The sequence below is a fragment of the Podarcis muralis genome, chromosome 1 (assembly GCF_964188315.1).
Source record: "Podarcis muralis chromosome 1, rPodMur119.hap1.1, whole genome shotgun sequence".
Lineage (NCBI taxonomy): Eukaryota > Metazoa > Chordata > Lepidosauria > Squamata > Lacertidae > Podarcis > Podarcis muralis.
Window position 1 is genome coordinate 76645178 of NC_135655.1, and position 15533 is coordinate 76660710.

At 42.3% G+C, this 15533-nt stretch overlaps 1 protein-coding gene across 5 annotated transcripts in view; it reads left to right on the forward strand.

Moving 5' to 3' along the window:
- Nucleotides 1-11825, forward strand: part of SLC25A22 (solute carrier family 25 member 22) — a 78511-nt gene extending 66686 nt beyond the window's left edge. For all 5 annotated transcript variants that reach the window (XM_028735049.2, XM_077931735.1, XM_077931732.1 and 2 more), the window contains 2 exons: nucleotides 816-891; nucleotides 2089-11825. In XM_028735049.2, the coding sequence (XP_028590882.2) occupies nucleotides 816-891; nucleotides 2089-2242 (230 nt within the window). In that variant the 3' untranslated portion in view covers nucleotides 2243-11825. The remainder of the gene's footprint in view (nucleotides 1-815; nucleotides 892-2088) is intronic.
- Nucleotides 11826-15533: the final 3708 nt, after the last annotated feature.

The window sequence follows — 15533 nt, forward strand, 5'->3', positions numbered from 1 at the left end:
ACTACACCTTAACAAAGGAACATCTGAACCCTCTAGGGAGCAAATAGCTCCCATCAGCCACAGACTCAGGGAGCACTCATACACCAGAAATGCATTGCAAGATTTTGTGGCAGAGTCCCACTTCTTTGTGATAAGGTAAAGGTACCCCTGCCCGTACGGGCCAGTCTTGACAGACTCTAGGGTTGTGCGCCCATCTCACTCAAGAGGCCGGGGGCCAGCGCTGTCCGGAGACACTTCCAGGTCACGTGGCCAGCGTGACAAAGCTGCATCTGGCGAGCCAGCGCAGCACACGGAAACGCCGTTTACCTTCCCGCCAGTAAGCGGTCCCTATTTATCTACTTGCACCCGAGGGGTGCTTTCGAACTGCTAGGTTGGCAGGCACTAGGACCGAGCAACGGGAGCGCACCCCGCCGCGGGGATTCGAACCGCCGACCTTTCGATCAGCAAGCCCTAGGCGCTGAGGCTTTTACCCACAGCGCCACGCGCGTCCCTCTCTTAGTGATAGTCAGAGGCTAACAGCCTTGCAGTTGATGCAGAATGTGGTAGAGGTGCAGCATAATGTGTTAAAGGAGGGAGGCGACTTCATCATAATGACAGAAGCAAATGAAGAGCTTAGTAAAAAGCATGTCCAGATGATAAAGACTAATCTGTTCATGGAGAGAGAGTTGTAAAAGGGGAGGTCATAAAAATCTCTTCCATCTTAGCAGTGCTGGGATACTTGTATATACCTAAACAGCTAAAGGAAGCCTGGAGAAATTAATTAGATACAGACCAGAGCACTGATTGTATCTAACACTGCTGTCTTCTTTCCCCAGTAATCAAGACAAGATTGCAGTCCTTGCAGAGGGGGATCAACGAGGACACATACTCAGGGATCATAGACTGTGCCAGGTAAATGATCTTTTGAGGGTGATCAGCAATCAGCGAAACCTGGGTGTTTGTCCCAAGGCTACCAGTGAACACAGAGGCTTGCCACCAAAAGGATTGTGTTACAGGCATAAAAACAGAATTTTACTCGTATATGAATTTGATACATGTTTCTTGTGGGGGCTGCTGCTGCTGGATGTATCCAAATCCACTTTGATAAAACTGTGAGATTCTTATTAAAATATAGTGAATGAAATACTGTATAGTAACTATGGCAGCTTGCCTTGATGGCTATACACTTCCTCCAGGATTGGAGACACCATAGTAGGCACAAGTTGCCAGCGGATGTGGGGAACGACAGTAGAAGAGAGGCAGCTGTGGACTTACTTCCCATAGGCATCCAGTTGACTATTGCAGGGAGCAGGGTGCTGGACTAGATAGGCCCTTGGTCTGATCCAGCAGGGCCCTTGCTTTTTTAACTGGGCCCGTTGATAGGTTCCAACCTTGAAGTGTGTCTCATCCTGCATCCATTAGCAACTGGGAGGAAGGGACAGCACTGCCCATCTGAGCTCCCAGAGTCACTGCCACTTAGCAGCATGGGGAAGGGTGAAGCAGCAGGGGGCTTGGCCTGGGCATTGGCGCTGTGCAGGTACGCTGGCGGGAGTGCAAGATTGGCTCCACAGGGGCAACCACACACTGCTGGCATCCCCACTGCCTGGTCCCTCCCACTCTTCTCACCCATTAAGTGGCAGCAACTCCATCACCAGGAATTCAGACACCTCCCCATCAACTGCTGCTGCCTGCACCTCTCCCATCATTATTTTGCATTGCTCTTAAAATCCACTACAAGCAAGCCTGGAAACCCACCCAGTGTTGTGTGTCCCAAACAAGGATGTGAAAATCACCTGGTCTGAGCTTTGTTTGGGCAAAGGCTGACACATATGTGAACGAAATTTGCAGCAGATAACCATTTTTATGCTATTCCTGGCCAAATAGCCATTGAGATGAGCAGGAAATTGGTTTTTCATTGTACTTGAAATGCCTTTGTAAAGTATGCTGCTCATGTGGGAAAGCCTGTTTGTTATAGATAACTGTGTGCTCTAAAGCAAAATGGGCGGGGCGGGCATGACTGAAGTAACAGGTATTCTGATTGGCAACACTTAAATGGGAGTTGTGGTGAACACACGTAGTCTCATCTGATTTCTTTGTGTGCCTTTTTAGGAAAATCTGGCGGAATGAAGGTCCCACAGCCTTTTTGAAGGGGGCATATTGCAGAGCCCTGGTCATCGCCCCACTCTTTGGTATTGCACAAGTTGTGTATTTCATCGGCATTGCTGAATATTTCCTAGACATGCTTCCAATGCGCCGGGATTAACCCCTCACACCTCTCCCCATCCATTTGGAATTCATCATAGTATTCTTTGTCACCGTGCTATCAGAGCAACAGCACAAGGAGTTAAAACAGTAATGGGGGGGGGGAATGAATGTTGTCTCCAAACCAAGTCCCCCCCCCCTCCAGTCAACATGGCCTCACCATTATGCCAGGGAAGATACCTGATTATGCATATCTCCTTTCTAATTATCAATCTCAAAAGACACTGGTTAGCACAGACTGTCTTACAGACCTGCTTTTTCTCCTCTTGGCTAGGGGAGAATGACCAACAAATCAAGAAAGAGCAAAGGACTTTCCTCCCCCACCCCCACCCATTCTTGGTTTCAGGCCTCTGGGGAAGCCAAGGGGCTGCTATCCATTAAAGGGAGGCCAGTTTGACATTCGAAAAGGCGGGTAATTTCTGAAATAAAAATGTTTTGTTTTCATGTAGGTCTCCTAAACATCCCTCTCCTAAATTAGCTGGACTGAAGTGAACTCTTTGGATATCAAAGGAGGAGGGGAAAGGGAAAGGCGCATTTTGTATTTAGAATTTGTGAAAGGGACTGCCTTCCTGAATGAGTGTGCGCAGGTGAAATGTAGTCCCTGCAGATGTGCACTCAACTGCTAAGGAGCTGCATCTGTGGAAACACAGTGCTGTCCAGTGTCGCAAACTAGCTGAGCCATTGTGATAGGGAAGAACTGAATAATTTTGGGATCAATTTTTTTTAATAAAAAAAAATCATGCTGGATTTAAAACAAAAAATACCCCAACCCAGTAATACATTCCTTTCAATCAGCCTAGTTGATGCTGGTAATGCTGCTGTTCCACCCAGTGTTTCAGTTGTCTGTGTTTTGACCTGTACCTCTATTCCTTTCCTGTTTCCCTCTGGGAGCACAAATAATGCCAAAGGGTTACTTAGGGAAAGCTGATCTCTGATGTGGCTGTAAACACTGCAAAATGCCAGATGGCATAGAAAGACTTAGCTTATCTGAAGTCAGTGGAAATAATCTTGCACATTTCTTGAGGTTCAGTTGCACCGAAGTCAAAGAATTATGCTATATTCACGCCAGTTCAGATACCAGTTCTTTACTGGCCTGCAATGATAATTTTTTAAAGGGTGCCAGCTAGTTTTCCTATTCAGACCAAAACTGACAGCAGAAGGTGGTTTGTTAACCTCCACAGGGCTCTCCATATCTCTTATGTTCTCTCTCAGAGATAGAAGCCTGGTTTTCTTCTGTTTGTTTCAACAGTTACTCTTCCATCAGAGCAAAGTAACCTAAGCATCAAAATCAATGCTAATTCTGGTAATTTCCCCTTTATTTCTATTCCCTGCTTCTCAGGTGCTGACACAGTGCTGCCTGTAACATTGCAGGGAAATATTTTATATTTTTTAAAAAATCTATTAAAGTTTTGCAAATTCCCTTTTTTTTTTTTGAGGGGGTGGGGCAGTCTGATTTTGGAGGATAGCATGTTTAAGAGACATTCCCCCCTCCTGCAACTTGGACTTTGTCTTCTTGTTGCTGCGCCTCAATACTTCCTATATCCCATTCCAAAGAAATGAAATGAATTAGGTATGCAGATGGTGTGGCCCTTGGAGATGTCTTAAATGTTCCGAATGCCCATGTCACTGTTGGCTAGGGTAGCCAGACGCAGAAGAGGAAAGGAACTCTGCACCTTGAATAGTAGAAGAGGGAAGCATCAGCAGATGTTTCTTGTTATGAAAGCTGCACCTGTTGTGACATTCCCTCTTCTACACAAATATTAAAGGTACAGGAGCCCCTCTCTTGTCTTACATCTGGCCTCCTGTTGTTGGACCCTTTGAGTTAGCAGGGGGAGATGTTTTATTTATTTTAAAAATATGGCACTTTTTACTTTTTCATCGTATGAAAACAAGGCCTGAAGAATGTGGGGTTTTAAAGCATGGTTTCCTTGCTTATCTTGAAAATTAAATGTTAGAATCATTACGTTTTAGAAGACTGATTGTTGGACTGATGGTGCTGACTCACAAAATAACAGAAAGAAATTGCTGGAACTGGTTTATAATAGGAGCTGCATCTAATAATTTAATTTGCCTCATTTCATGCTGCTTTTTCATCACTGTAAGTCCTTGTTTACTTTCACATCTAATCATCATTTTAAACTCTATTGCAATGTCTGTCTTGCTTAAATGACCAAATGCCACTTTGAAAGAGGAGGCCTTAAAGGACTCGCTGCTGCCGCCGCCGCCGCCGCTGCCACCACATGTCTGAGCCCACCATAAGACTACAGGTTCTCTGTCAAGGCCTGGAACATCTGCACTGATGTGCTTTGGTATTTCTGAAGTAGAAATCAAACAATGATTTAGTGTTTTAAGATGCACAATCTTCAGGATTAGTTTTTTGCACTTTAAAAAGAAAGAGCAGCGGGGACCTCATTTTAAAAGCAACCCCTTGCAAGAAAACTTTTTTTAACAATACTTTTGTCACATGAAGAAAAACTGAAGTGGTACCCAAAATGTAATCTAATGGTGTGTGAGAGATTTAATGGTTTGAAGCTTTATTTTAATGACAGGTGAACCTTTGTCCAGGTGAAAACAAGGGTTTATGTAAAAATACTGATAAAAAGAAAATATCTGTGCCTAAATAAAACAGGCTCCAGTTAGCAATGCTACCACTAAGGCAGCTGCTGCTTGCTTGCCAGGAGATTTTCCTGCTGAGATGTGGCTCAGCACTGTTGCTAGTAAAGGGAAAAGGCACTACTTGTTTTTTGCATGAATACTCCTAAGCCCCGATTTTAGTATAGCATGACCAAGCTAATAAAGCAGAGTAGTGTTGTTTTCCAGTCCTTCATACTAGCTGTCAATTGAAATGTTTAATGCTGGCATTCTTATTGCTGCAAACTTAGAATATGTCCACATTTCAGACACACATCGTTCAAACATGTTGAATTAAACATTTAAAATGTTTGTGGTGCTTCAGCAGTGTAGATAAAGCTTTATTACTTTTCATATTAAATTTTATTGTGAGTTTTCAACATAAGATAACAATAAAAAACCAAACTAATCTAAAGAAAGATAATGATAAACAAGACAGGAAGCAGAAATAAAGAAAAGAGGGGCGACACACACACACACACACACACACACACACACACACACACACACATATATATATATATATATACCAAGCCCTCTGTCACAATTATGTCTTGATCCTTATTCCACATACAGAAGAGTTAACCCTCCCAGCTCTCACCTTAGAGCTTTCCCCTCTTCCATCAGCTTCACATCCTGAGGAAACCTCTCTGGCCTGCCTCTCGTGCACGTCCCTTCTAGAGAAAGCTCTAAGAGGCCCTTGTGTTTTCATGGAACCACACGTCACTGGGTTCCTACTGAAGTTCCTACAGAAGCTGTGAATCATTTGAATTTACCATGTAGAGATAGCCTAAAATCATGGCCTCCTAAGCTTCCTGGCTCCTAAGGGCTTATTGGCCAGCATGTCCACAGTCCACATTAAGAAAGGAAGAAAGAAAAAAAATCTAATGATGTCATTTCAGGCATATCTGTGAGTGGTGGAAGTCTGCAATTCAGTTCTTGCTCCTATAGATTAGGGCTTTCAAGCAGAAGGTCCAGAGGCCTTATGGGGTCCTCTGAGGTCCAAGGAATCCTATTGTAGTCCAGAGCTACCGGTAATTTGAGTTTGATAGTGTAGCTAGTGATCCTTCAGGTGTAGGGAGGTCTGTATTACAATCCCCAACACTTATGCCATAAACACAGAGCTATCAAGCTCTGTGCATGCCCTTCTATTCTGAGTAAATTTGGAGTAATGCTTAGATGTGTACTTGCCAGTGTATAATTCACCAGTGTGAATTATAGTTCCCATTCTAATCATAATCGTGCACTGAAATAATAAAACCGACATTTTAGTCTCTCTTAACTACACTTTTGTAGTAGTAGTAAGGCTGGTTAAAGTCTGCTAAGGGGTAACAAGTATCTTAGCCATTCCATGCTAACTGGGAAGCAAGCCACTTTTGAGGACAATAGCCCATGCTTTAAATAGGGAATAGCGGCACCAATCTGTATCGGAGGTAAAAAGTTACAAGTTTTCAGTTCAGCAGAGTTCAAGGAAGCTCTAGAGACCAAATGGTACAAATATCCTTCAAGGAAAAAAAATGAAATGCTGAGCTCTTCAGTTTTAAAAATGCCAGCCCTTCTAAATCAAAATGGGTACCTGGAATGCAGTTGAGGATCCTGAGGTCCACATCCCATGATTCTCAAATATGCCAGTGAGGGAGAATGCGCATGACTTTTTTATTATAGAAAAATGCTATTATGTGGTTACTTTTCTGAGTCATTCCGTTGTGAAACTCCCCCCCACCCGTCCCATGAATGTTGCCCCATGAGTGTTTAGCTATGACTTAAAATATATTTTGTTTTGGATTGTTTCTCAGCATATGGTTAAATAGAAATTTTGCTGTATGAGAATGACTGGGAATGTTGCAGTGCTGACATTCTCTTTTCACGTGATTGTATGAACACATCTGAACATGCAATCTTCACTCAGGCATGTTTCAGCCAAAAATAATGTCTGAGGCAAGAGTGCTGTGCAAAGTCCGGTGTGAGGTAAAAACAAGCAAACCAGTGTTTAGTTCTGTGTGTGTGTGTGTGTGTGTGTGTGTGTGTGTAAAACAGATTTTTATTTTCTTGAACTTAATTTATCATTAAAATCAATTTTTAAACACCATACTAAATTAAGCAGGTAACCTAATAAAATGCATTAAAAAACCCCATCTGTGTCTGGCTTGCCTGTTATCTGTATCTTACCCTTTGAGATTCTCGATATAGCAACCAGATACTGTAAAAATGCGGTGGTTTTTTATTTACGCAATTGATTATAATGAACTAATCATTGCAACATGACTAGTATTGGGTCTTAGGGAAGGAGTAAACAATCAACACAAGCTTTCTCATGTTGGAAACTGTGATCTCAGAAGTTTTTGCCAATCACTGGAATTTTAATAGGTAACAGTTTGACAGAAATGCCGTCCTCTCATGAAGTTTGTGTACTTTGGGCTATTCTTAGGCATATGTTGCTTCTAAAAGGCTCCCTATTTTTCACTCCCATGTATAGGTCTCATTTCAAAAGTTAACTTCACAAGGTTGCATCTTAAATGCTAACTAATAACCCTTCAGGCTACCAGGTGTATGTCTATGATGTTGAATATGTGTTCACACACTTCCACTAGAATTGGCTGTCCTTTCTACTTTAAATATGTTTATTAAAAATAACATAACCATCAGGGAGAACTTTCTGACAGTAAGAGCTGTTTGACACTGCAGCAGACGCCAACAAGAGGAGGTGGACTCTCCTTCCTTGGAGGTTTTTAAGCAGAGGTTGGGTGGCCATCTGTCATGGATGCTTCAGCTGAGACCCCTGCATTGCAGGGGGTTGGACTAGATGACCCTCAGGGTCATTTCCAACTACAGTTCTATAATTCTATGTTAATTGGCTTTCTTTCTAAGTAACCCAAGTCCCATTTTTTTGTTGATGCTTGGATTTATGGAAGCAGGTAAACTCCAGCTGGCTTCTATTCCTGCCACTGAGATGAATCATGAATAGTACAAGCGCTGCTTGTATCTTGCTGTCTAAATCCTAGACAGAGAACTATAAGAGTTTATCACTGTCTTGAACATTGTTCTCTTTTAAAATTAGCTGATGTAACCATGAAGTAGAATTCTGGCCATTCTTGTGTTTCATTATTCCATCTAGTTAATATTTAAGGATGATATATAGTGGACTTCTGGAAGCACTTTCACACAGAGAGATGGGAGAACTTTCAGAAGACAACATATGAAATGAGAAAATGCCACATTGCCCATTTTCCAATGGAAATAGCTGTGTGAACTGGTGCTTTGAAGCTTAGCATTCTTCCATTACGTTTAGAACAAAGTCTAAGGATCCTTCCCTCATTAGGGTTCCATCTGTCACACTAGAACCATCAAAGTTGCTCGATGCCCAATGTTCCCTGCATATTAAAACATTGTGCTTTCACATCCAATCTGCAAATCCAAATTCTGTTGTGTAAATAAAAATTAACTGGAACATGTTGTGTAGTAGTAAGAACAATACAGTTAGGGCAATAACTTTCCTTCATGTGAAATTACCTCACAGGAGCTCTGTACTTTTGTGTTCTACTTATGCCCATCTTTTAGATATTACAGAGGTGCAGGATATTTGCTAGTATTAAAGGTTTAGAGGTTTTCCCCAGTATCTGTGTTAGGCTATCAGCCTTCAGGCCACAAATAGGTCGTCCCCCCCCCCCCATGGAAATGTGACCAGGAAAGGTGTGACACAAGGCTCACACGTGTCTGACTTTAATCTTGGTTCTTTACTACAGCTAGTCAACACTGAAGAAAACACAACACTGCCGTTGGCTGGGGGATCTGACAGTGACTGCCTTGTACTGTGTCAGAGCAATGGTCCATCTAACTCAGTGTTGTCTACACTGACAGGCAGCAGCTCTCCAGGGTTTCAGATGGTACATTTCCACCCCTACCTGAATATGCCCAGGATTGAACCTGGGACTTTCTAGATGTAAAGCAGATGTTCTGCCACACTGAGTTATGGCCTTTCTCCACATAACTAATAAGGGTAGCTTCTCATGTGAATTTAGCCATGAGTGTTCAGATATTTTTTCCTCTGCCATGGCTGCTTCTCACTGACACTACTGTGAATTTATGTAAATGCTTCAGGAGCATGGCTTACTTTTCTTCTCCATTTTGTGAAACTAAGCTGTTAGACCTTTGGACCCAAGCCACTTCTATCACATGAGTGGAAGGCATGTGTGTGCTGTGTATTTGTGTGTGTGCTGTGTCTGTCCGTCCATAGACAGCCTCCTTATGCTCCTTGACATGCCATCCTGGAGGGTCCCTGACTCTGGAACTAGTATGCAAAGGGACATGGGGGCTGCAGATGAGGGAGCATTAGCCTTTGTGAGAACCATGACTAAGCTGTGTAACTTGCTGGTACTTGTGGCAATGGAGTCTGCAACACATTATATGCAATCGAGCATCACTTGACTCCCATCTTTCAGTGACTGCAGAAGTTATTGGATGTTGGGGAGGGTGGAACGCGTGAAGAGAGAACACAACAAAGTGTTGACTGGACTGTGAAATAGTGCTGATGCATCCCCAAACCTCGTTTTCTATTGACAAAGTGATTTGCCTTTGTGAACTACACATGTGACACAATAAGCTGCTAGTTTGTTGATGTTCAGCCACCAAAACCTGAACTGTTGGCAATTAGCATGATAGGGTTTTTCAAGCTATCACGCGAAGGAAGCTGAAAAACAACCTGAGTCTGTGCACCAGTGTCATTTATTGATTTGTTTAATCTATATCCCTTTTCTCCAAGGAACCCAAGGTGGTTAACATGACTGTCCCTTCCCTGTTTTTCCTCACAACAGCCCTGTGAGGTAAGTTAAGCTGAGAAATGACCCAGTGAATTTCATGGCTGAGCAGGGTTTTGAACCCTGGTCTCCTAGGTCTTAGTCCAACACTCCTGTGGCTATGATGTGCGTAGTTGATGGGGGAAGAGAAATTAGAGAAAATTCTGAGTTATTATGTGCAGGTTTTCAACAGTGTTTTCAGTGTGAGGACTGAGGGATGTGATGAAGAGTCCTGAGGTCCAAGAAGGATATGATATGACTGGAAACCACGTGAAGAAATGTACAGGGGAAACAAGTGAAGGGTGAAGGTGAAGTATGTGAAAATGGTCTATTCTAGGGAACGAGATAAATGATGTCTCCTCTCTAGAATGGCATTAGCATTGTCCCCTGCCCAATGCTAAACTGGACTGCACAGGACCAAAAGCTTGTCTGGAAGGAGAGCTGAAGTCTTCACTTTAAATGTGTTGCTGCGTTACAGCTTCACTGAAAGACTGAAACGCCATGTATTTTTAATGTCTCCAAGGTCACGTTTCTTCCTGATTAGCCTACTTCCGTCCGTTCCTTTCTTTCTCTGAGCTGCTTCTCTACCCAGTCATGAAATCAAATGTCAGAAACTACTCGGCCACAAAGCAATCCCATAGGGACGCCTGACCCACTTCTGTAAATATGCATCTGGTTTAGGTTGTTGGCTTTTCTTATTCCAAGGGTACATACAGATGGATCTTTACATGGGGGTTGCCGGGGCCACGGGTCAAGCCCTGGCTCCCTGCTCCCATTCCTCTCATGTTTGACAAAGAGTACTTATCACTTAGTCAAACACTGAGCTCAATTATCTCTTTTGCTGCTCCCACCAATCTTCAGGTAGACTAGGTTCCTGTTTAAAAAAGAAGCCAGAGCATGACTTCATTTTCAGGGTATTATTATTTTTTCCTTTTTTAAAGTATGCCACACTGCTCTAGAGGTGGGAAGGAGACAGATTTGTCACACCACAAGCACCAACCAATATCTGTTGTGCGCAGTCGATTTTGGTTGGCAGAACTTATTTCTCCAGAGCTCAAAAGGGAATTGTATACTGTATAGAACATGGTGAAGGTGCTTCTCCAGCAGGTGAGCTGTTTAAACAACATGTCTGTATGCAACTCAAAAAAGGACCAAGTGTTAGTTTCCTGCCATCATTTTTAATAGTGGCAACAGAAGCACAGATCAAGGAGCCAGAAAACCTTTCTTTGTCAAGTCGCTTCACCACTCTCCTGCTTTCCATCATCTAAACTGGAAGGGTAGTTAGTTCTGGTTCTTGTTTATTTATTTATTAAAATGTCACATTTTAAACCTGAGCTTTCAGGAATTGTAAAATAGTGTATGTGGAAATGAAGAATTGGTCAACTTGTGATATAAATTAGAGATAAAAATATAGATTTGCAGTCACAGAGTTGGCTAAACGTTTTTATTTATTTCATAACCTGGCTGTGATCCAGAAAGCATCATCTTGGCATTGCACAAGGGTATATACACGTGCGCAAAAAATGCTCTGTGGAATGGAACAATGTTTCTCTCTTGTCTGAAGCAAGGCCATTCCAATCAGTTGAACAAATACTATGAGTGAATAGGAGGGGCTGTTACCTCCACTTCAGGAAAGGGGAACTTGCGGCCTTGCAGCTGTTGGACTCCCAACATCAGCCACTACCAGCATGGCCTATAATTACAGGTGATGGAAACTGTAGTCCAGCAACATCTGGAGGCCCACAGGTTCCTCATCCTTTTCCTTATTAGATCTTTAACCTGAAAACTCTGGGAAATCCTAATGCTTATGGGTGGTATTCAACTAAATTTTACGCAGAGGAGACCTATTGAAATTAATAGACCTAGCTTAGCCATGTTTGTTAATTTCAGTGGGTCAGCTCTGAGTAAAACTTAGTTGAATACCCTCTGGTAATTTTCACGTAGAAACTGATAGGATTTGAATGTGTGTTTTCTGCAAAAAGCGCGTCTAGTGAATACACATTTGTGCAGGGGTTTTTTTTTTCTTAGTGTGCTGAATCTAGCTTCCTTTGTGTGGCTACACTTATGTAAGGCTGTGCATTGCTGAATGTTCTTGTGGATGGAAATGCGTTGAGGTTGTTCTAACACTGATCTTTCTTCCAAAACACACACACACAAAAACCCCTTAAATTGAAAGCTGTAATTTTGCAGCTGCTGAATTCACTGCTCCAGTGACTTCAGTGAGCTCCTTTGGACCATGCGTGACATCAGTCAGAAGGCCAGCAGTGGTCTTTTTCTTTGAATCTGCTACCTCCTTTCCCAAGAGTATTTTTCAGCCCAGCCTATGCAGCTATTTCCTCAGTGATGTGAATTGATTAGTGATTGTTGTTTGATGTTCAAAATGGTGCTGGAGAGTTGGGTGTTAAGGTGGTGAAAAGCTCCCTCATTATTATTTATCTGTGTTGACTGTGCTCTTGGCTTTTTTTTCTGGTTTTGTCATGTGGCACTGGCATGCTTTGAGGGCTTCTAAGGGCCTTCCATTTCAGAAGAATCCCTCTTCTTAGGCTCTGCTTTCTTGGTGTAGTTCCTTGATCAATTACAGCTAAGAAAGTGGGTGGGGTGGGGGGATCCAATAAATCCCTTTATGGATTAGGTGCCCTGATTATATATTCATTTCAGTAATTCAAATCTCTGTTGACAATGTGTTCAACCAGATAGTCTTCATTTTAGGTTAACTATTTATTTGCTGGTATTATAAAGGATTCTGTTGCCAGTCATCTTGGCCACCCATTTGTTAAGTGGTGCTTCTAGTACAGTAATGTTTCAATTTCCAACACTGGCCATTGTGTGTGTGTGCAATTTTTGTTTGTGAGGCTTACAATCCCTGAATGGTGTGTATCAGTTAACACCTTTATGATGCTGTGTATCCTGTTGCTGTAGGAAACCTGGACAATTATTGTACTGTTTTCTGAAACTGCTGCTTAAAAGTAAAATTAAAAAAGAGCAAACTTTTTCTCTTGGAGAGTTTTAAAAATAACTTTTTTTTTTGTGAACTGTCATGTTAAATAAATATTCTAAATAGAACTAAATCCATTTCTCCAGTGCCGTGAGGGTTTTGTTTATGTGTTTAACTTCTATTTCTGCACTTCACAACATTGGCTGGATGTAGAGAGGTACTTGTCTCCATTTTTCAATTTGAGAATCAAGAGTACACCTATCCTGGCCTACATACTAATTACTCATTGACCTTAATTGGCTGTTTTAAATGGGCTTGTGAATTCTCTTGCACAAATCCAGATTGTGATACAATATCCTGGGGGGAAAAATATTCTACAAGTTTCCTGGTTAACACTTATGACAGCATGGTAAAAATCTACCTGAAATTTCACCTCAAAGAAACACCGAAAAATCTAGCCCTCAAGAGCTAGGATAACATCTGCAGGTTTAATGTAATAACATATGCACTAACCTCTCAGAAAGAGAGCCCAAATAGGTCCTAGAAACCTTTCAGCACCCTAGAGCCAAGCTGTTTTTGAACTCTGCTAAAAGCCAAGCTGGAGGGTACTTGAATATAATTTGATAAAGCTCCAGCTTGCTTACCAAGTTTAAAGTCAGGACCCTCCTCTCTCTCTCTCTCTGTCTCTCTCTCTCTCTCTCTCTCTCTCTCACACACACACACACACACACACACAAATTAGAAGACCAGACAGGCAAATATTGTAGATGTTTTCCATCTGGGATAACTTCCCTTTAATGTATTGAGTTGGACTAGAAGATCAAGGTTCCTTTTGTGAAACTGAACTGGCTCCTTAGTTTCTCCACAGATGGCTTAATGTTGAAATGTTGAATCTTGCTATATCAAGAAGGCTGGTGCCATGCATCACTAATGCAGTACCATTTAAAGGCCATTCTGCTTCCATGGAAACACAACTACGCAAGACGAATGTGCGTGTGCACATCCCTACAGACTCCGGGCTCATTGTGTGATGCCAAGATAGTGACACAGACACAAGTTAGCCATTTATCACTTTCAGAGCCTCACACCTTCCCTGTGGGATTTATGCTGGAAAACAGAGCAGCCAATCTACTGCTTAGTGCTATGTCTTAAATTCTCCTGAATTGTCTGAACTGGGACTTTTATGTGTTTCATTTGAGTGACAGCTGAATAAAACAACTGGGTAACCTGGACATGTCCTGCATTTCCCCTTTCCCTAAATTCTTTCTTAAACACTGGATGGTCTCCCCCCCCCTCCCGAAAGCAAGAGTCACATGGTTCATTTTGGTGCCTGCTTCTCTCCATTCCCCCACCCTCAACAGAACAGGCGACTGCCATCTGCTGGCCACTTGTAATTTTTTTCCTGGTTGGCATAGTTAGCTCTGCCCACCTTATGACATTAAAAAAAAGTGGGTGTGGATTGTGATTTCACTGTGATAGTTGCTGGATCAAAATACCAGAACCAGCAGAATGCAATTATGTTTCCCCACCATAAAGTGCAGAAGGAAGAGGAGGCATATCCCAGACCCAAGGATCCTCTATGAACCTTTGCTGTGATGATGGTGCAATAGATGTAATACATTGAGGCCCTTCACTTGGAGAGATTCCAAATCACTTAGTTCAGTTACCCATCACTTTCATCCAGTTTACATTGTGCCTTCAGTGCAGAGTCCTAATGCAAGTTACTGCATAAGTAAGGGGGGACACGTACATTAAGATTAAAACAAGAGCAACTGGAAAGCAATTCCATCAGAGATTTAAATTCTGGAAAGCCAAAAAGGCTTTTTACTTGGTCTCAAAAAGACGGTAGCGCAAGAAACAGGCAAGCCTCCCTACAGAGAATGCTTCACAAATGGGTGCCACAACTATGATGCCTGACTGCATGTGTCCCAGCTGCCTTGATGCAGATAGCAGGAACACCTGTAGGAAAGCTTTGTGGACCATTTAAGTGTATGGGGAGGCTCATACTGAAGTACAGTGGTACCTTGGGTTAAGAACTTAATTCGTTCCAGAGGTCCATTCTTAACCTGAAACTGTTCTCAACCTGAAGCACCACTTTAGCTAATGGGGCCTCCTGCTGCACAATTTCTGTTCTCATCCTAAAACAAAGTTCTTAACCCAAGGTACTATTTCTGGGTTAGCGGAGTCTGTAACCTGAAGCGTCTGTAACCTGAAGCGTATGTAACCTGAGGTACCACTGTACACCTGGATAGGTACCCATGCCATTTAGGGCTTTTGAAGGTAAGCACTCACAGGTCAAACCTTGCAAGGAAATGGAGCAGAAGCCAGTGGAACATTTTGAACACTGGCAAAATACACTCCCACCAACGGGGCCCAGCTAGTATCCTAGTGACCATGTTTAGGACCAATTAATTTACTGTAGTCCATTCTGGAAGTTACTGAAGCATGGAAAACTCTTTCTAAACAAAACACGCTTGTGTTGAACCCCTGGTGCAAGAGATTTTATGAAAGGTACAGTGAAAATGAACCATGAATTTCAAATGCTGGACTACAAAAGGTAAAAAGAAGGAAACAATGCGTTTGTTAGCAAACTCAAGAAATAACAGTAAGTTTGAAAGCATTCCAATACATTTTTCCACTATCCCATACTTCCTTTGGGAATGCCAGAATGGCTTACATGGGAGCTTGCTGTAGACTCCCTTTCAGTACTGATGAGGTTGAAATACCTTTTTAAAAAATCCCACCAAGCTTAAGTTATTATTGTGACTGTTTTAAGTGTTTTAATTTTGAATTGCAACCTGCCCTGGGACCGGCTGGTGTAAGGCAGGTAATAAAATTTAATAGTATAAAATGATGGTTGGCTACACAGCAGTCTGGCTGCAATACACAGGAACAATTATACTTGAAGCACCTCCATTGGAGGTCAATTGATT